At 46.9% G+C, this 20,189-nt stretch overlaps 1 protein-coding gene across 1 annotated transcript in view; it reads left to right on the forward strand.

The window, feature by feature from the left end:
- Window positions 1–20,189, forward strand: part of XXYLT1 (xyloside xylosyltransferase 1) — a 206,788-nt gene that overhangs the window by 106,447 nt on the left and 80,152 nt on the right. Inside the window, exon 3 of the mRNA XM_066241343.1 lies at window positions 11,132–11,264. Within this exon, the coding sequence (XP_066097440.1) occupies window positions 11,132–11,264 (133 nt within the window). The remainder of the gene's footprint in view (window positions 1–11,131; window positions 11,265–20,189) is intronic.

A 20,189-nucleotide genomic window follows, 5' to 3' on the forward strand; every position in this document is an offset into this window, starting at 1 on the left:
GGGAAGGCTGCTTCCCCCTCCCTCTCTGGACTCTCCAGCAAAACAGGCTGGGGGAACAAATCCCTTCTCTGGCAAATAGCAAAAAAAACGGCCTCTCCCAATGGTGGCAAGAATCTGCATCTACAATCTGCTGCCCTAAAGGCAAGCACCTGCAGCCTTACGTAGACTATACACACGTGGTGCTGCCCCGTGCTCATGCACCAATCAGGCAAAGTGCAGGTGAGCAAGCCTAACACACTTGTGTGCCCAACAAATGTTAATTTCCTGTTTTTGATGGTTGTACTGTTATTATGGAAGAGTCCTTGTTTCTTAGGAAGTACACATTCAAATATTTAGAAGTTAAAATCTTCTATTTAAAGCTTTTATCTGCAATTATATCAATTTGGCATTGTATTTCATGTCATTAAATTAAAACAAGTATCACTTAAATTTTATTTAATTAAAGAAACTAAATTAATAAAATGAAATTAAATTTTAATTGAAACAGCAGAATGAATTAATTAGTGCTTTAAATTCAGTTCAGTAGACAGAATCTTTTCGATTGTAGGGTCTGTAATGGGAACAAATTTTGAAGGGGGTTTTCTGGGGATGTCTGCTCTATAGGAAGGCAAGTTGTATTTTATTTATTTATTTATTTATTTATTTGTATTTTTCTGAAGCTGGAAATGGGGAGAGACAGTCAGACAGACTCCCACATGCGCCCAACTGGTATCCACCTGGCACGCCCACCAGGGGCGAAGCTCTGCCCACCAGGGGGCGATGCTCTGCCCCTCCGGGGCGTCGTTCTGTCACGACCAGAGCCACTCTAGCGCCTGGGGCAGAGGCCAAGGAGCCATCCCCAGCGCCCGGGCCATCCTTGCTTCAATGGAGCCTTGGCTGCGGGAGGGGAAGAGAGAGACAGAGAGGAAGGGGGGGGGGTGGAGAAGCAAATGGGCGCTTCTCCTATGTGCCCTGTCTGGGAATCGAACCCGGGTCCCCTGCACGCCAGGCCAACGCTCTACCGCTGAGCCAACCGGCCAGGGCCGGAAGGCAAGTTGTATTTTAAATGAAAGTTGGAGTCTGGACTCCCAGCTCACAGGCCAGTCTTTTCTCTCCCCATGCTCTTGTGTAATTCTTATTAGAGTCATAGTAAGTAGGTCTCCAATGAGCGTCCTTATTAGGTGGGGCCTGGTACATGGATGAAAGCAATGAAACATAGACTGTATCTTTGTAGGAGAAAACTATGAAATGGGGACAGTAAGCCCTACTTGAATGGCTAAAATGAGGTAAAGTATGTAAAAATACCTAGTTCAGTACCTGGCATATAGGAACCTCATCATTTTGTAGATGATTATAGATCACATTTTTTAAAAACGTAGCATAAAAATCAATAAGATTACATAACATTTTCGCCAGAGGCCTGGCTGAGGAGACAGGAAACTTGAGGCCATTTGACTATTGGCAAGTTGGTTTATAAACTGTCACAGCGGAGCAGATGTTGCTCCTGAGAAGATTATAATCATATTTTACTCCCTCCTGCTGGAAAAGGTAAGAGAATAGGTAGTTCTTTACATGTAAATCTCAGGAAGGCATATCTGGGTTCCCAAAGTGGAGAAAGTGGTTTTTCTTCAGCAACTTAGCCATGACGTGGATATCTGGACCCCAGGAATGATGTGAGGCCATTCTTCTTTAACTCCTTCGTGGCCCCAGGGGGGAGTCGGGGATGTACCCGAGCACAGGCTTCATCCCTTGGAGCAACTGGCTGGCCCCACTTAGCCTTCCTGGCTAGGCCTCTCTTGGTTGCAGGGCCCCCTGCTCTACTCAGCTAGGAGGAGGCTGAAGGAGCCCTGGGTAGAGAGACAGGGCGGGGCAGATGAGAGACAGGAGCCCCACAGTTACAACGAAGAACCTCAGGAGCAGGGATTTGTGATGCTGAGCTGACCAGCAGTAGCCATATCACTGTTTCCAAAGGTGCCTGTTAATTCTGCCCAAAGGCGACTGTTTTCTACAGCTGCCAAGGCCAGGGGTCCATGTAAAAAATAAAGAGCCTGCTGGTGAAGAGCCGAGACCAGGCATTAGTGTCTGATGGTGAACAAAGAATGTGGGCCTGCCCCAAACAGGAAGGAGAGCTTATACTTTTGGGGACAAAAAATAAAGCCTGTAGCAGACACCAGAGAGCTGTAGGCTGTGGACAGGCCAGCAGGGGCTGTGGACATCGGTACCATACGAATGAGAGAAAGGGCGGATTCTGCTTTCCAAATCTAAAATCCAATTTTCCCTGCATATTGAACTTCATCACAAAGTCCACGAGCTATAATTTCGCTTTGGCAATAAAATAAGAGGAAAATTGAGACCAGGTGTCGTATCTGTCACCTTATTATATATGTCCCTAAAATTTTCAGCCCAGTTAGAAATGAATTTTGCCCAATCCTAAAAGATATGATTAATACACAGTCACAGAAGGTGCGAGAGGTGAGGGGGGAGACTCAGGTTACACGGTTGCCAAAGCAAAACCGTGTCTTCACAATAATCTGCTTTGTTTCATCCACAACACAGGAGCTGATAGTTACAAAGACATGTTTTGGCTGAGCCATAGCTAACATTGTTTTTCAGGTTTAATTTTTTTTGGGGGGGAGTAGGGCTAAAAAAGAACTTGTTTTATAGCTAATACATAAACTGACTCTGGCCATTAATTTCAACCTCTTGGCCCCAAAACCTTTTACCACAGCTGCTAACAGGTTGTATAAATCACTCTTATGAACTCCATTTCCTCCCTTCACCTCCTGCCTCAGAGGTGGGGGCAGGCTGCTAATGTGGAACACAAAGATTAGCACTGGGGAGCGTCCGGGACTTCCTGGACAGCGGTGCCTGCAGAACGGAGCGAGCGCAGGTCGAGTCCAGGGGCCGGGACGGGGAGCACGGGGAGAAAGCGTAAGCATGCGCTTCAGAGCCCGGCAGATTTCAGTGTAAATTCCAGCGCTGCCCTTGACCAGCCATGTGCTCTTAGCACACTGAATTTCTTCATTTCCTCATTTGTCAGACAGAAATAACACCAATCTCAGAGCATTTGGGTAATTGCATGAATATATTTATACATTTGGCTATTGTCATTAAAAACTTTCTTTCAGCTTACTTTTGTGGCATTAGACCCTTTTCCCCTGAAATTCCTCCAGTAGTCTCTGCTCAATAAGAGGGAACCCCAGTAATCTTCAGATTCCTTGGGGGAAAGATCTTGAGGGAGGTGGTTGGGGGCAGCGGGGAAGTCCCATCACTGCACCGGAATTTCTGGAGCTGTCTAATATTTTCACCCTTGAGGTGGCAGCATTTCTTGTTTTTAAAGATAATGGGACTTTGAAAGGACTTCAAAGATACTGGATCAAACTGAGTGAGGCAAATCGGTGCTTGTCTCCACCCTGATCTTCCGTGCTAGGTCATTGTAGAGAAGTTGCCCAAACTCCCTGAGCTTCAGGTTCCTCGTTGGGAAGTGGTGGGTACTCAAGCCCATCTGCAGAAGTGTAGGGAGGCCCATGAGCCGAGCCAGCCCACGCACAGCCCCCAGCATGGGCCTGGCCCACAGAACCCCCTCCTGGCATTGAGGGAGCGTTTGGCTGACCAGGCTGGAGGAGCCCCAGGAATCTGGGCCCAAGGCCTTGGCCCTTGGCATGTTGCATCTGGTCCTTCATAGCAGTTATTTCCATAGTTAGCCAGCTGTCCTGCAGCTGGGTCTGACGCAGCAAGGAGAACGGAGAGCAACTCTGAGGGACAGAGGAGAGCCCAGCTGGGAAGTGACCCCAGTACCCTGTCCCTGTGGAACATCACAGCCAATGCCACCTAGAGCCCCCCCTCAGGAACACAGCTGGGGTCTGTGACTTGCAGTGGCAGGCTCTCCATCATGGCTTGAGACCCTCCAGTGGGAGAAGCCAGTCTGGTGTGGCTGGTGTGGCCACCATGGACCTCAAAACAGCTCCTTTTGAGTCATGAGCCTCTTACCGTTAGAGGAAGTCTCCACCCCTTTTATTTGCCCCCTGTGGCTCCTGTAGGCCAGAGGTGCTGCTGACCAGCAATAAAAAAGCTCCAAAGGCTGATAGAGCAGGTGGCAAACTGCTGCAATATTTCCAAGCAGACAATGAGAAATGGAGCTTCCTTCCCACGCAGCTGCTTCCGGGCCCTCCGCCCCGCGACGCCCGCCCCACGTAGCTCGGGGTAGTCATGATTTCCCCTGCTCCCTGGACTCTCTCCTGGTTAGTGGGAAGGCTGCACTGATGTTCTGAGGTGAAAACTCTCTGATGTGTTATAAATCTTTATCTCCAGGAAGCTCTGAGGCCTCTTTCAAAACAAAGGGAGAGAAGGCGCCCACATGGTTAATCTGCCCTTCAGACAAGGCCTGTGCGTTGCCCAGGATGGTGGGCCCAGTGCTTACTGAAGCCTGTCTTTCCATAGTTTCCTGATCTGTTCCGCCGCATGTTGTTTCGTGTTTGTTAACAATTGTCTACAGGAATTGTTTCTGGGGATGGGGGAAGGGAGGAGAGAGGAAAGGAGGCTTTTTCCCCTCCCTTTTGTTTGTTTTCGGGTATCATTAATTTACTTACTCTGGGTTGTAATTCCATCCCTGGTCAGATGACACGCCTTGTGGCTGGTTTAATTGGAAGCTGATGATGAGCTGTCCCAAGCCTGTTTCCACAGGGGAATGTTGACTTGGGAACCTCCCAGCTGGTTCGAAGGGCACGGATGTTGCCTTGTGCAGTGCACTTGTGCAGAAGAACGGAGCCTATGGCCCAGCCCAGGGCCTCAGATGCCAGCAGAGACGGGCTTCCTGAACCCTGAGAACAGGCACCTGGGCACGCAGGAGCCTCCTCCGTGCTGTCACGGCCAGGGTGGTGATGATGGCAGTGGGATCATGAAGGTCTCGAAAGCTGCATCTTTAGCCAGCTCTTGTAATCTTGTCTCCTTTTCCAACTTGGTGGAACCAGGAGACACTATTTCGTTAGCCAGAAACTGGAGCATGAGAGGAGGAGGTGAGCAGACACCTTGTGAAGCTGCTACCACACCCTGACTTTATCCCCTATAGTTGAAGTTCAAGTGTAACTATGTCTCAAACTAGATCTTGTCCATCTAGATAGATCCTTAGAATCTTTTCCCACTTTGAGTTGAACTACTTCAGTGGTTCCTGGTGGTCAGCCATTCATCAGTTCTGTGGTTGGGGGTTTCAGTCAGGACCCCTGGAGACAGCAATTCTTTCATTTCCTGAAATAGCTCAACTCAGCCTGCCTGGTCTATTGCAAACACTCATCCTCCATGGAAACCAGTGTTTAAAGGTCCAACTACTGACCCATGAGGTGGGAATGCTAGCACCAGGCAGGTGAGCTCATCTAAGGAGGATACCCAGCCCAAGAGTTTCCCTCGAACACCAGGGGCCCACACAGGACTTTCCTGACCCATGTGGCAGGTGTCCTTGCACCTGCAGAAATACCACAGGTGCACACTGATACTTCAGTTCTTGTGTTTGTGATTTAAACACATGCATGAGAGGATTTGTGAGTGGCTGGTTGGAAGGACCCTTATCCAACTAATTGGATGTCATTAAGCACAGTCCCAGGAATGAACAGTTTAACTAGAACAGAGGATGGTGGGGCAATGGGGTGGACAGTGTTTTCTACTGGTTGCTGTGGCTCTCACACCAGGCACTGAGCTTTGTCTCCAAGGAGTGGCTCATGAATGTTAAGTGAGCTTCCTGCCTCCCTTTGAATTTAGCACAAGGAATATAAACATTTGCTTGTTTGGTTTTTAACATCCCGTCCTGATGTTAATATGAGAATTTTCTCATTTCCTAAAGCTGACCATAACGTGTGGATCGTAGAGGTGTCTCATTTCTTTTCTTTGGCTACTACCACTTATTAATCTTCAGGTTTACATTTCCATGGATGGGATGTAGATCCTCCAGGAGCTAGTTGTGTTGGGTGCCTTGCAATTCTTATGCATTATCCTTTGGGCTATTAAACAATGTTTTCTTTTTTCTAGGAGTTTATGGTCCATATTGAGAGTGGATGGTGGGAGGGGGAGTTAATTAACATAAGAGCATTAGCTAGGGAGTCAGAAGACGGGACTTCTGGGATCAACTTTGCCACTTAACTCGACTGTGTGACCCCTGACAAGTCCTTCTTCTTCTTTGGTCCTCAGTTTCCCCATCTGTATAATGGGTGTATTGGTTTCAATTCCTATCAGGCTGTCTTTTAGAGCTCTTATCCTAGATGATTCTGTCCTCTGTCTTTTTATCTTCTTGCAGGATTCTGACATGGTGAACTTCCCACTTGCCATGGATGCTGCCCATTCTTCTGAGTTTTGTAGATGTCTAGTCCTCCTTTTTCTCATACATTCTTTATAGATTTTATCTCCTTCTTGCTTTGGGGACAATTATCTCATTTACTTATTCCTTAAATTTCAGTGGTTCCACTTTTGTCATTGCAGCTGTCCTCCAAGCAGCATCCTGTCTGGGCCATCAGTGTGGCTATTTCCATATATCAGTCTTGTTGCATTTTCACCTCAGTCTTTCAGCATTATGTATAAAACCCTGATGTAGTTCCCGCGGAGAGATGACTGCATGAAGGACCAGAGGCCAGAGGAGGAACAGGGCTCTTTAAAAAAACTTGGCCTAACGAATTCCAGCATTCCTAGTAAGCATCTTCCTCTTTTCAGCAGTGACATTTACAACTTGGCATCTTATTTCATAATTACATAAAAGAATAACAGCCTGGACGGACGCCTGAATGGCAGCGTAGGCTACACTTGGGGCGGGCAGCCTCCCTAAAGAGAAGGGAGTGTGCTCCTGCCTCAGCCCGAAGGGTGACAGCTGGGGCAGTCTTTTCACGTTGGTGCCAAGGGGTCACTTTGTCCTGGAGCTGCTGCTGCTTTGCTTCCTACTCAGTTAACCTCGTTTGGTGAAGTCCCTCTTGAAAAAGGTGTTAGCAACTTTTAGCAAACCCTTCCTGAAAGGCAAGGGTTTTACAAATGAGGACTTATAAAAAATATGAAAGCATGTGAAATTCCTGTATTTTAGGGCTGCACATGACCTCTCCAGGTTCACTCCCCACCTGTCACCAAAGAGCAGGGAAAGTACTCAGATTTATTGAGGGGCTTATTCAGACAAGGCCAGGGCTCTGCCCAGATGAAGGAGCGGTGTTTCTTCAGGAGACATCTGATGTCTTCCCAGCACACTCCTTTTCTCAAGGAGCATTCTCTCTGGCAAGGGTGGTGAGACAGGGACGCAGGTAGCAGTGACCTGAGGCAGGCAGCGACTTCTGACCAGGCCCGTCCTAGCAGGCCAGGGAAGGAGGCGTCGGGCTGCTCCTTGCGTAGGATTTGGATGAGCTCAAAAGACTAGACCACATGTATGTAGGCTTTCAAGGAACAAGGACTGATTGAATGAATGACCTCTCTACTGTTAGGAGTTTAATTACAGTGAAATTACCATTTTCATGTAGAGAACTTTCCTTAAAGTCCACGTGTGGCCAGAGTGTTGTTCTGCTTTTTGTCTATCAAAGTCTTAGGCACTTCTGCATGCTCTTGGGGTCCCTGTGTGGAGAGCATTGGAGCCAAAGTCTGCCTCCTTGGAGTTCCTCTCCATCAGAAGAGGAATTAGGGTCTGTGGAAGGAGCATTCTAGGCTTTCAGGTCAGGCAAACCTAGGTTCACATCCCACCTCCAACACTTATTTGTGGACCTTTAATTGTCCTAAGCCTCTGTTTCTTCATCTAAGCATGTTGGATGGTTATGAGACATAAGCTATTGCCTGTGCAATGCTGGACACTTAAACCCACTCAAAGAAAGGGTGCTTCTGTGTGGCCATCACTGATGTTTTTGGAAGTACTACTCCCTGGTGCCATGAGGATGAGATTTACCCTCCTCTCATAGTCTTGACAGTGCCACAAAGCTGCCACCAAGCACCCCAGAGGCCCCTCCATCTCCAGGCCAAATGCCTTGTGCCCCCCCCCACCCTTTATCGACAGAACTTGCGATGATGTGGTTTTTCTGCTTGGGATTTGGGGTGATGGTGCCATCCTGTCCCTGTTGCAGAAGGGCTCTGCTCTGCCTCGTGTAAGAGCTGTGTGTGGGAGCTTGGGGCACAGGAGATGGACCAAAAGAGAAAAGACAAGTGGCTGGAGGGGTGTGTGCTGTGGGGCCTCCCCATTATGACTTTTTGATGGCTCCAACTCTCATTCCTGAACATTCTCTCTTGGGACACAGTGTTCTTCTGTAAAGTCCCCATCAGGTTCCTTTCCTCTGTTCCCAGGGCCATGCCTGAGAGCAGTGGGCTCATGGGGACTGCCCAGTGGCCTGTTCCTCGTCTCCACTCCTGGGTTAGGGCAGCTTTCTGAGGGACAACAAAGTCACCACAGGGCTCCGGGGTCGTCACATTTCCGGTTTCTAGGCTGTTATTGTTTCTAGTACGGGAAGGAAACAAGCATTCTCACTCACATTTCTGTATGGGGTGGGCAGTGTGAAGCCAGGTGGGCTGCAGGTCCACACTGGCCCAGCGGGCCCCTTTTTCTGTATTGCCGCCCACATAGGGCCAGAGGAGCCGTCTCTGGGGCCCTCTCACTGTCCTCTGGCCTGGGCAGCTGGCTTACGTACTGTAGCTTTTTTTTTTTCCTTCAGGAAACTCATTTAGGGGGTCAACTAATGTTTTGTTTCTGTGTCACAAAGGAGAATAGAACAAGGAACAAATTAATCAGTTTTTCTTAAATGGTAAGCTATGATTTCTTCATAAACTACTTTAGAGAATGGCAATTAAATTCCACAAACATTCCTCACTGTTTACTTGATGCCAAGCCCTGCTCTGTGAATGGATGGAGGCTGAGTCAAAGGTAGGGTACCCATCGTCAGAGGGCCTCCAGGGGCAGCTGCCCACAGGCAGGTGTCGGGCTCTGCAGTGGGCAGACGTGCAAGGCTGGCGAAGAGCCAAGTGGAGGCCCCGATGTCCTGGACAGGACTGGGGTGACCTCACCTGTCCACACCTGCCCACCGTCACGGTCCAGCTCGTGGCCTGTCTTCCAGTAAGTCTCCCTGGGTTGCCGCAGGCCTCAGCAAGACTCCTGCTCTCCAAGCGCTGGGTCCCTGGAGCCTCCGCAGCCTGCTGAGGTGACCTTTCCCATCTGTCGTCCCATCTTGGCGGCATCACAGCCTCACGAGGCATATCGTATTGTCACCGCTTTAACAGATGAAACAACTAGGGTTTTAAAATATTTTCTTCATTGACTTTAGAGATAGAAAGACAGGGGGTGGGATGAGGGAGCAGCAGGAAGCATCAACTCATAGTTGCTTCTTGTATGTGTCTTGACTGGCAAGTGCGGGGTTTCACACTGGTGACCTCAGCATTTCAGGTCGACGCTCCATCCACTGTGCCACCACAGGTCAGGCCAACTAAGATTTTTAGAAGTAAAATAATTTTCCCAGGGTTACGAAATTCTTTAGCAGCAGAACTGGAGCTTTAGTCATGTGGTCTGACTCCCCATCAGGTCTTCTCCTTGGTACCAAGTGCTTAGTATGTCTCTTCACCATTTAACCCCAGCAGCCCCTCTTTGGAGCTCCCACAGTCCCTCTTCTATTTTATGTCAGCACTAGTTCTTGATTTTAGTCAGCTGCATCTCTCTCCTCGAGGGCAGTGTCCTTCTTTGTCTGCCTTCTGTCTGGTCCCCTCCTGGCACTGACAGCATAGGAACTCAGGCTTGGCCAGGTGCAGGATGAGAGAATGAATGGCCAGCACCTCCCTGCCCTCCTCCCTTCTCACTCTGAGTTTCTGGAGGCAACAGAAGCAAATAGCTCTTATGTGCAACGTAATTGTGAGACTCAGTCTGTCTAACCTGACATGTGTTTAGGTTTCTAGAACGTACTAATAAGAGCCTAAGACAAGTGTGGCCAACAGTTTTTGCCCCCAGGCCAGATTAGAAAGAAACATTTTTCACGGGCTGGACAAAATATTAAAATTAAAAAATGTTAAATACAGAACAATTCGTTTAAGTAAATAAAATTTTATTATGTAATTTGTTTATGAATAAATGTGAGTAAAAAAATTTTAATATACAATATTATTTTAATAAAAATATATTTTAATAAAAATATAATTACATACTGTATAAATATATAAATTGTATTACAGTCAATCAAAACAATATTTAATTAATAGAATGAGCTTGAAGGGGTTATATCGCAAATAAAACAATTATTTTGTTTTACAAACAGCCTGGATACATTTTCAGTCATCAACTGCAGCTATTGTCTATGCTACAATGCCACTTGATTCAGCACACTTGACCACAAAAATAATGAATTGTTTGACCTTGGGTGCGCACTGGCAAACTGCGCCTAAAAGAATGTGGGTTTCACATCGCTGTTAAACGTCAAACAGTTCATATTGAGTATGGATGTGTACAAAAGTTGTAAATCTTTATAATGGAATATTTTTAAAAAATAAAGAAGTATCACAAATCTATTTTACCAATTAATGGAAGTTAACCCTAGATTAGTCACACGCGGAATTCTTTTCTGCGTATCACTATCTTCTTAAATATCTTGATTTCCAATAATCAAAGATGCTTCCACTTCTGAGTAGCTGAGATTTTAAAGTAGTGGAGAATATTAAAAATTTAATCGCGGGCCACATAAACTCATTTGGCAGGCCAAATCCGGCCCATGGGCCATATGTTGGCCATGCCTGGCCTAAGACATTTTTATCCCTTTCTTCTTTGGGTCATTGACCACATGTGCCCTAAAGAGCAGCAATACCCACGTGCTTTCTGTTTTACGGAGGGTATCCATATAAAGTGTCAGAGATTTTTCAGAATGAAACTGTGTGCTGTCAACAACTACACTAGGTCAGTAGGCCTCAACTGAAGCATCTGGCCACTTGGATTTAAATGAAATGTGTATCTGCAATTAGAAGGAAAGATACAGAACAGTTGTTTATGGGCACTTCTAGTCTTGTGGAGGGGTTTGCTGGCAAAGGAAGGGCCTTTGCTTCCAGCGGTAACTTTGCATCTCCAGGGACAGCAAGAATAAACCAGTACCCTTTTCTGCACCTTCCACTTCATTTTCTATGAATAGCCGAGCCTCCCAGGATGTGTGTCTGTGTCTTATTGTTGTCTTTTTCTTTCCTCCAGAGATCCTGCGGATAATTCAGCTGGACCTAGACCTAAAGTACAAGACCAACATCCGGGAATTGTTTGAGGAGTTTGACAATTTCCTGCCAGGCGCCATCATTGGCATCGCAAGAGAGATGCAGCCGGTGTATAGGTACGTAGCAGCTGTGGGCGGAGGCCTCCTGGACCCCTCCCACCCTGTGCTCCCCTCCCTCCTGCCATTCATGGCCAATGGTGATTTATTAGCCTGTAGCCTTTCTGCACATAATGTCTCAGGGACACGTTTGTAGTCGCTACTTACAGTTAATAGATGGGATTACTCTGAAGCCAGAGGTGCCATCTCCTTCTTTTAGGGGGATTTGTGATATTTCTCTTGTGGAAAATTCAGTTCTTCTGGTTGTTGGTTCTGGTTAAGCTCAGAATTTAAAAATTTTTAGGCTTTGTCCTACGGAGGAGGAGTTAGGATCTTGCTTTTACTTGTCAGTCTGGCAGTGGACTAGCCTTTCCTGGCCTCAGAGTCGCCAGGCCTCATTCCTCTGTATAAACGGGGTGGGTGTATCATAGTCTTGTAGAGAGGCAAAGGCAACACAGCTTTGGAACACAGATTGGCATGACCTGGTCGAGGCGAAGGTGCGTGTCCGCGGGAAGCAGAGCTTCGTTGTCAGGCGTGCGCCCTAGAGAAACTCCAGCACCTGAGACCAGGGGGCACGCCCAGGAATGTTCACCGCAGCACTGTTTGTAGTCGCCCCAAACTGAGAACAATTTAAATGCCCACAGACAGCAGAATGGGTAAAAAAGTATATCCATGCACTTGAATGCTATATAAAAACCATAGCAAACAGTAGCTACAGTTAACAGGACACTGATAGGCAAAACTAAATTGTAATCTTCAGGGATGCATACACAAGTGGTTAAAATTATAAGGAAAACCAAGGGAATGAGGGTTCCCAAAAGTCGAGACGGGGGTTACCTCTGAAGGGGGACACTTCTGGAGGGGGCCAGGGGTGGGGGTTGCCTCTAGAGGAGGCCAGGGGTGGGGGTTGCCTCTGGAGGGGGCCAGGGGTGGGGGTTGCCTCTGGAGGGGGCCAGGGGTGGGGGTTGCCTCTGGAGGGGCCAGGTGTGGGGATTGCCTCCGGAGTGCTGCGACACCTCAGTTCCCGCCTGGGCGGCTGTGCCTGTGTGTGCACGCACGCCTTTGTGTGTAATGTATGTCTTACAATTGGAAAACAAAAAGGAAGAAGGAAAATCAGAAGAACCTACAGGTTTTTGTTAGCAGCTAGGCCCATGGCCCTGCATCCACAGGGTTCTATGTTGCTGACCCTTCCTCCTCTGGGCAGAGCCATAGTTGTCCCAGAGCCAAGTGCCTGGAGCTGGGATTTCACCATCCCCTGGGCGGGCCTCCTCCTCATTCTTGGTGCAGACCCTCCTGCTGGCTCCTCTGGACATTCTTAGATCAAGGCCCAGTCTCCAGCGCACTGCAGGGCACAGGCAACCAGTGACTCCAGAGCTCAGAAGGGAGGGGGAGAAGTGACAGCCTCAGCTTGGTTGTGGCTATTTGCAAGACCCAGATCACATAACAGGAAATTCCTGCAAGGCCTCTGAATGAACTGATAACTCCTAGGCCTTGTGGGCTGTTTTCCTGGATATAATCTTCTCACAAGTTGCCCCAAGTGCCAATGTGGAACCCCTTACTCTGCTCTGGGGAGTGACCAGGAGAGGGTTTGGCCAAACACCTGCCATTTAATTCACAGCAGCCTCCCTGCCCCATTCCCTTACCTTTGTATGCAGTATAGCTTCTGTCTGAGGTTCTTGATTTAACAAAAGGAGGTGATGGAAGGAGCACTGAACTGGGAGTCCAGAGTCCTCTGTGCTGGTCCCAGATCTGCCTCCATGCTTGGAGCCCTGGCTTCCCCATTGGAGAGGGGGCGCAGGTGTGCTCCAGGACAGGACCTCCTTCTCCCAGCTCTGGTGATTGTGACCCCAGGTCTGCTGACAGTAAACATTTTCTCACTGTCTTTCCTCTGTCCTGAAGTGCTTGTCTGCTGGGTCTGGAGGGGCCAGTGTCCCCGGACTGTTTAAACCAGGCTAATTATTTAAATGCAGTGATGCATTCAAGCCCTCATTTGAAATCTTATGTAAATATGGAAACCTAATCATACTTAATTTAAGCCGGCCAGTATTTATGTTTTCTGTACATCTAGGGTTCTATAAACTGAAAATTAAATCAACTTAATTGTCTGGACTTCTCAAAAGCAATCTCTGAAAGATTTCAGATCCAAAATGAAATGGCGTTTTTCTCCGCTTCAGCCTTTAATTATCATTATGCACACGAGAAGGGCGCGCCCTCACGGCAGGGCTGCTGGAGTCCACAAGTGCCCTCAGAGTCAACACAGCATCACCTCCTTTCCATGTTCTCCTCAGCCTCCTCTCACTCTCCCCAGGTGAAGTGTTTCTAAAGGCCCTTAACTAAGTCTCCAGATGACTGCCCTGCACTTCTCTGCACCCCAGGGCTCTGGGTAATTGTTGAATATGCTGGGGCTGGGGCAGACAGGGCATAGGGCAGGGGTCCCCAAACTGCGGCCCCCTGAGGCCATTCATCTGGCCCCTGCTGCACTTCCGGAAGGGGCACCTCTTTCATTGGTGGTCTGTGAGAGGAGCATATTGACCATCTCATTAGCCAAAAGCAGGCCCATAGTTCCCATTGAAATACTGGTCAGTTTGTTGATTTAAATTTACTTGTTCTTTATTTTAAATATTGTATTTGTTACCGTTTTGTTTTTTTACTTTAAAATAAGATATGAGCAGTGTGCATAGGGATTTTTTTATAGTTTTTTTTATAGTCCGGCCCTCCAACGGTCTGAGGACAGTGAACTGGCCCCCTGTGTAAAAAGTTTGGGGACCCCTGGCATTAGGGTGTGGCTTCTTGCTGTCTTCCACAGGAAAAGTGGGGACACCTCTGTGGCCTGAGAGACCAAGTGTTAAGCTGTCTGCCACTTTGGAAACTGGGCCTGGGTGTGTGCCTTTGCGAGGGTGAGGTGGCAGAAGGAAGGGGGGAATGGAGAGGAGTAGGTGAACAGTACCTGTTAGATTCAGGGAAACTGGCCAATAAAGTAACATCTTAACTCCTGAAAGTCTCCGACGTTTGTTCTCATACCCGGTGGATGCTACATACCCAAGCAAGGACAGGGAGAGCTGGGCCCTTCTCGGGCTTGGCATCCCTGCCCGGCCATCCGCCCGCCTCTGTGGACACTCGCCACTCCCCGAGCACGGCTTGAGGACCTAGCAGCCGTCTTACAACCACGCACTTCTCCTAAGAGATGGCATGTGAGGTGGACAACTTCTTTTCCTATCGTAAGTGGAATTTGCTAGCATCTATGAAAAGAAAGGGAAATTTAGAAATAAAACAGTACAAAAGCAAAAGTTGGACAGATTAATTGTGTTCATTTTGATCTGGAATTCACTAAGCAGAAGTAAATTTGGATCTCCTCAGTGGTATTATTTTTATAGTCACTTGTCTGATAGATACTTTACTTCAAAAGGGCACAAATAAGTCATTTTTATATCTGTTTCCCCTCTATTGTGTGCCACAAATGTTACAGGCTTGGAAGGGTGTGGGGGAGAAAGTATTTCCCTTTGTCCATTTGACAAATAGCTTTCCTTACATTTATTTATTTATTTATTACCAAATGTACACCAAATCGACTGTGTTTTCTGGAAAGTGATGGATCATGGAGTGCTAGAGTTGCTGGTAGAAATGGAGTCTTTTCACGCCGTTGTGAGAAAAGCACTCCCGAGGACCCCGCATTGGAGGTTGAGGTGCTGTAGTAAGGCGAATTGGGACAGAGTGGAAGGCTGCCTCCAGTTCCCAGTGATTCATTTCTGCTCATCCTGCTATGGAAAAAGTCTAGCCTTGTCTTCATCAAGCCCAGCAAAAGGGCCAGTGTCCAGAAATTCTGTGCCATTGGTTTCGTCCACAGCAGAGCTTAGTGCAGTCCAGTCTTTGTCCCTGTCCAGCGAGAGCAGTCTCTGCTTGCGGCTGTGCTCAGGCTGGCTGGCCCTGCACTGCTGGCCCTGGGCCGGGCCTGGGGCCTGGGTTTGGAGTCTGCCTGCGGCTGCTAGGCACATGACTGTTGTGGAGAAGGACTGTCCAAGTGTGTGTGTGTGTGTGTGTGTGTGTGTGTGTGTGTGTGAGAGAGAGAGAGAGAGAGAGAGAGAGAGAGAGAGAGAGGAGAGCACTTTGTTAAGCTTGGATTATATTACCTCGGGCTTGGGAAGGACCAGGTGTTCTTTCAAACTAACCAATCAACTCCCCAGTCCTCCCCCTAACCAGTTTATTTTCTAGGTTTTCTGGGGTTCTGTACACCTTATCCAATCGGATCCTTTACCAGGCTAGACAGACAGGCCTTTATAGTTGCCATCTAGCCTCCTATTGTGCATGTGCTCACCTCCCCTGTGGCAGCGTGGCTTCTACCGGGCATGTCCCTAGCAGTGGAGTTTCCCCTTTGTTGTTTATTTCTCTCCACCCCCCTCCCCACCCCCTATCATAGCCCAGGCGAGTGGACTGGTTGCACCTGGGAGATTGGAAAGCAGGTCCTGCCTCCCTGGGGTGGATCTGAAGTTGTAGCTTCCTAGTGAAGCGGGCTTATTATTCAGCTCCATAGTTGACTGGGCTTCATAATGTCTGATTTCCTTTGCTCTTTTTATCAACATCTAGTTGCCTACACTAATACTAGGATACTGTACTAACACTTTTCTCCTTGGGTCTCTGTTAAGAGTCTGTTGAGTGAAATATCCTGTGACCTTCCTTACCTGAAAGTTGGAAGCAGTGGCCATTTTGGGTGAAACATTGCCCTTCCTTTCTTGACCTTTACTCTTCCTTCGTGTCAGGGAACTAGACCACAAACAAGTCCTCACTGGTGATGTGTTTTATTGGGATAAGTGGCCAGAAGGAGAGAGGGGCCTCGCGGTTTCTCAGTAAATAGAACGGTCTCCGTAAATAGACACCTATATTTTGCAAATATTTATTAGTCCAGGGTGCCATTTTGAATTTGCTGCCTTAGGAATGTATTAGAAGACTAACAAAACTGTTGGACCTTCTTTATTTACAGCCTATAAAAATTATAAACAGTACAGTGGCTCTATGTAAAAGAAATAACACTCAGGTTATACTCAGAAACCATATTATAGTTCTGCCTTTCACGAATCACCTCTGTGATGCTTTTTGTAAGTCATTTGATTCTTTGACCCTCTTTTTTTTTTAACCTGAAGTGGGGATAAATATCTATAATCCGCAGAATCACTGGAAAACTCAAATGTGCTAACTCACAGCAAGCTGCTGATGTGAAAGAGACCCTTAGTGAAGAGTGTTTCTTCACTCCCTCCCATAATCCTCTCAATTCCTTTTTGTGGGTTCTTTCCCAGATGGTTTGTTTTTCTGGAAACTTACTCTACCCCACCCCCAACTATATAGAATTACCAGTTAAAATACAGGACACTCAGTTAAATTAAATTTCAGATAAACAATGGAAGTTGTTTTGTATAAGTAGGCCCCAAATAGTACACAGGGACATATTTGTCCAAAGCAATTATTTGTTGTTTAAACAAAATTTAAATTTAAACTGGGTGTCCTGTTTTTTATTTTGCTAAATCTGACAGCCCTTCTCCTACTCAAGAGCTAAAATCTCTTTTTAGCAGAAGCAAGTGATGTGGCTTCTCTACAAGACCCTTGAGTAAGCAGAAACAAAGGTGCAGAAGTGGAGCTTGGGAGGGTGAGCGAGTGAGGAGTGGGAGGCAGCCCTCAGAGCGTCCGGGAGACAGCAGGCCCGCGGTTCCCGCTGTGCAGGAGCTAGAGGCCTGCCTGTGGTTTGGGGTGGCCAGTGGGGCTAGGGAGCCTGGGAGAGGCTTAGATTCAGGCCATAGGGCTCCTGCTGAGCCTGGGGGAGAGAATGTGTGTGAGAGAGTGTGAATATGTGTGTGTGATGATGAGAGAGAATGTGTATAAGAGAGAGAGAGAGAGAGAGAGAGAGAGAGAGAGTGTGTGTGTGTTGAGCTGGGGTCACAGTCCTTGGTTTTGGTCACTCTGTCTCGGAGCTGGCCACCTGAGGAGCTGCTGAATGGGAGTTTGTTGGCGGGGGCCATGGGCTTCCGGTTCATTCTTGGCTCCACAGGCCAGCTGTGTGCTGGTGTGAGCTCAAACCCATCCTGAGGGGGAAGCAGCAGGCTAATCCTGTCAGCTGCTGATAACACACCACTAGGCAGGAATTTGCTTTTGTGTTAGGTATTTTAATAGTGTCCATTCTTTCACCTTTTAGGTCACATGGCTTTTATTGTAGCATTTGTGACAGTCCAGCCTCCTTCCAGACGCTCAGAGTGAAAATCCGCAGGCTCTTCTGTTCCTAGGACTGGGGAAGGGCTCGCAGGGAAACTGGGGAGGATGGGAGGACTACCGCAGAGGTAGGAGGAGGATGGATTGAATACTGCCTCTGCCACTCAGAGCTGTGTGACTTTGAGCAAATCTCCTGACCTCTCTGAACTTTAGTTTCTTTAGCTGAGAAATGGAGGTTATCTTACTATATAACCAGATATGGTGGAAGTGATTGGAGGGTTAATTTAGAGACAATGTATTTACAGTGCCTGGCACAGACCAGTACCCCTAGTGTTGGTGGCATTCTTATCCAGCCCCAGCTCAGCCACTTATTAATTCTGTGACCATAGGGAAGTCACTTATTAACCTCTGAGCTTCAGTTTCCGTATATGTAAAAGTGGAGCTACTGATAACTTAACATAATTAGTGCTAATATTTTGGCTTCTCAGCATCTGAACTCCTTTCCTGTGTTTGAAGAATTCCCTGATGGGTGAGCCTTGCTCCTTTATGGAGGGCAGACACGCTGGACACTTTATTTCCGGACTCCTTGCAGCTAGGGTGTTGGTGTTGTTCCCCTCCTACCCTTTCTCCCCTGAGGAAACCACCATCATGAATTTAGTATCTATGCAGGCTGTTTTTGAATTTTTACTACATATCCTAAGCAACTTAAGGTATTTGCAAAACAGAAACTGCCAGTATTTCAAAGAGAAAACAAGTAGTCCATTCTGGCGGGAGTTTTAACAGTCTTTTACTAGAACCCACGAGCTCAGAGTGGGGAAGGTTTGCAAAGAAAGGTTGCAGTATAGTCACAGCAGAGGAGGAAGGAGCGAGGAGGGGAGGGGAGAGATGCAGGCAGGCACCCTGTCCCCTGGTTTCTCAGGGAGCCTGGCTCCTACTTTCCGGGGCATGTTGTTTCAGTCTTTGTCACCATGTGGAGTGCAAACTTCTGGCCATGGCTCTAGCCCTGATCACCAGGGTGGTTTCGGTTCCATCCAATCCGTGGAGATGTTCATCTCATTTTTGAACCCTACTATGTATATCCTGTCCCCCCGCCATACCCGTTGAAGTAAAAAATTATTATATAAAAATAATGGTAAAAAAGCAATATATTTCCATTAAAAATTTAAAAAGTATATGGGGATTTTCAGTTTTCCAGAAATTTTCTACAGATTTTCAGATTTGTCAGTGTGTGTTTTGTGTGTATGTGTGGTTACATGAGCTCATGGTATATGACAGTTTACATGTCTTTTTGTTCACTTAACAGTATGTCTTGTCCATCCTTATACTTAACTCAGTATATTCTTCAATAAACATTGCTAGTCTTCCAACATACTTTTTTTTTCTTTTTACTATGGAAAATTTCTAACATAGTAAGGTATATGGGTGCTTCAATATTATAATATTCATGAACTTCAATATTATCGATCCTTGGCCAGTTTGTTTCATCTGTGCTTCACCTACTTCCCACCCCCTCCATTATTATTATTATTATTGATTGATTTTTAGAGAGAGGAAGGGAGAGTGAGAGAGAAACATCGATTTGTTATTCCACTTATTTATGAATTCATTGGTTGATTTTTTGTATTGCCTTGACTTGGAATTGAACCTGCAACTTTGGTGTATATATATGATGCTCTAACCAAACAGCTACCTGGCTAGGGCCCCCTCCATTATTTTAAGCAACTTCCAGACAGCATACCATTTCATCTGTAAATGTCATTTTAATCTGTTCTTCAAAAATATCCTGTTGACTATTGCAGGGTGTGGAGGTGAAGAGTGTTGTGTGACCTCATAGTGTCATTTGGTCTCAGGTTCCTCAGTCTGGTATCAGTTTGTACGAGGCAGGAAGATAGACAGACGTGCCTCTAACATCTAGCCAGCCAGCATTTTTCACCTCTCCAGATTGTCTCCCGCCAGGATGTTAATGTATTGGTCACGTCTGGAAGGTTTTACAGTCAGTGTAAATTCAAATCTGTTCGCGAGGCGTGTAGCTCTACTTTGTAAGAGAGTCCGACCACCACTATCATTTCAGGATGAGTAAATGTAGTCCTTGAAGATGAAAGTAGCAGATTCTGTTCTTCCCTCTGACATCTGAGGGTGGAGTTCTTGGCTCTTATGGCATTTTTTTCTTTCTTTTTTTTTTAAATGAACCAAGATTGAACCTGTCAGTTTCTATTAGAGTTAAATCTGAGTAAAAGAGAGAAAAGCCTGTCATGTTTTAAAATAGTGACTGGTGAAGAAGCCCAGTTTTCCAACACTCCCTGGGAGTTAGAAGACTGGGCTGACTGTGTGTGCACAGCCTGTGTAACCTCGAGGCGCTGATATAGCCCCTACAGGAATTACTCATAAAGGAGGAGAGAAATACCTGCCCTGTTGTAGAGGTAAAAGTATCTACCATGAAGTTGTTATTTTTTAATGACACCATTGGGAAAATGTGTTTTAAAAGGAAAAAGTGGTCTGCAGAAGAAGCCAAGTGGAATTGTGTTTCTGTTAACGTAACTGCTTCCTATCTGATGGTTTGTGCTCCTGAGTAAGCTGTGAACATCCTGACACCGTCTGAAGGCTGTGGGAATCGAGGAGGCTGCCGAAGACCGAGTGTTCAGGCCGAGCGGGGGTCCTGGGTGAATATGTGAGGAGCTGCCCTTCTCTGAAAACACAACTCACTTCAGCTTTTTTATCTTCCTGCACATTATGAGTGCTTTGGCTCTATGGAAT

Source organism: Saccopteryx bilineata, chromosome 8, assembly GCF_036850765.1.
Source record: "Saccopteryx bilineata isolate mSacBil1 chromosome 8, mSacBil1_pri_phased_curated, whole genome shotgun sequence".
Lineage (NCBI taxonomy): Eukaryota > Metazoa > Chordata > Mammalia > Chiroptera > Emballonuridae > Saccopteryx > Saccopteryx bilineata.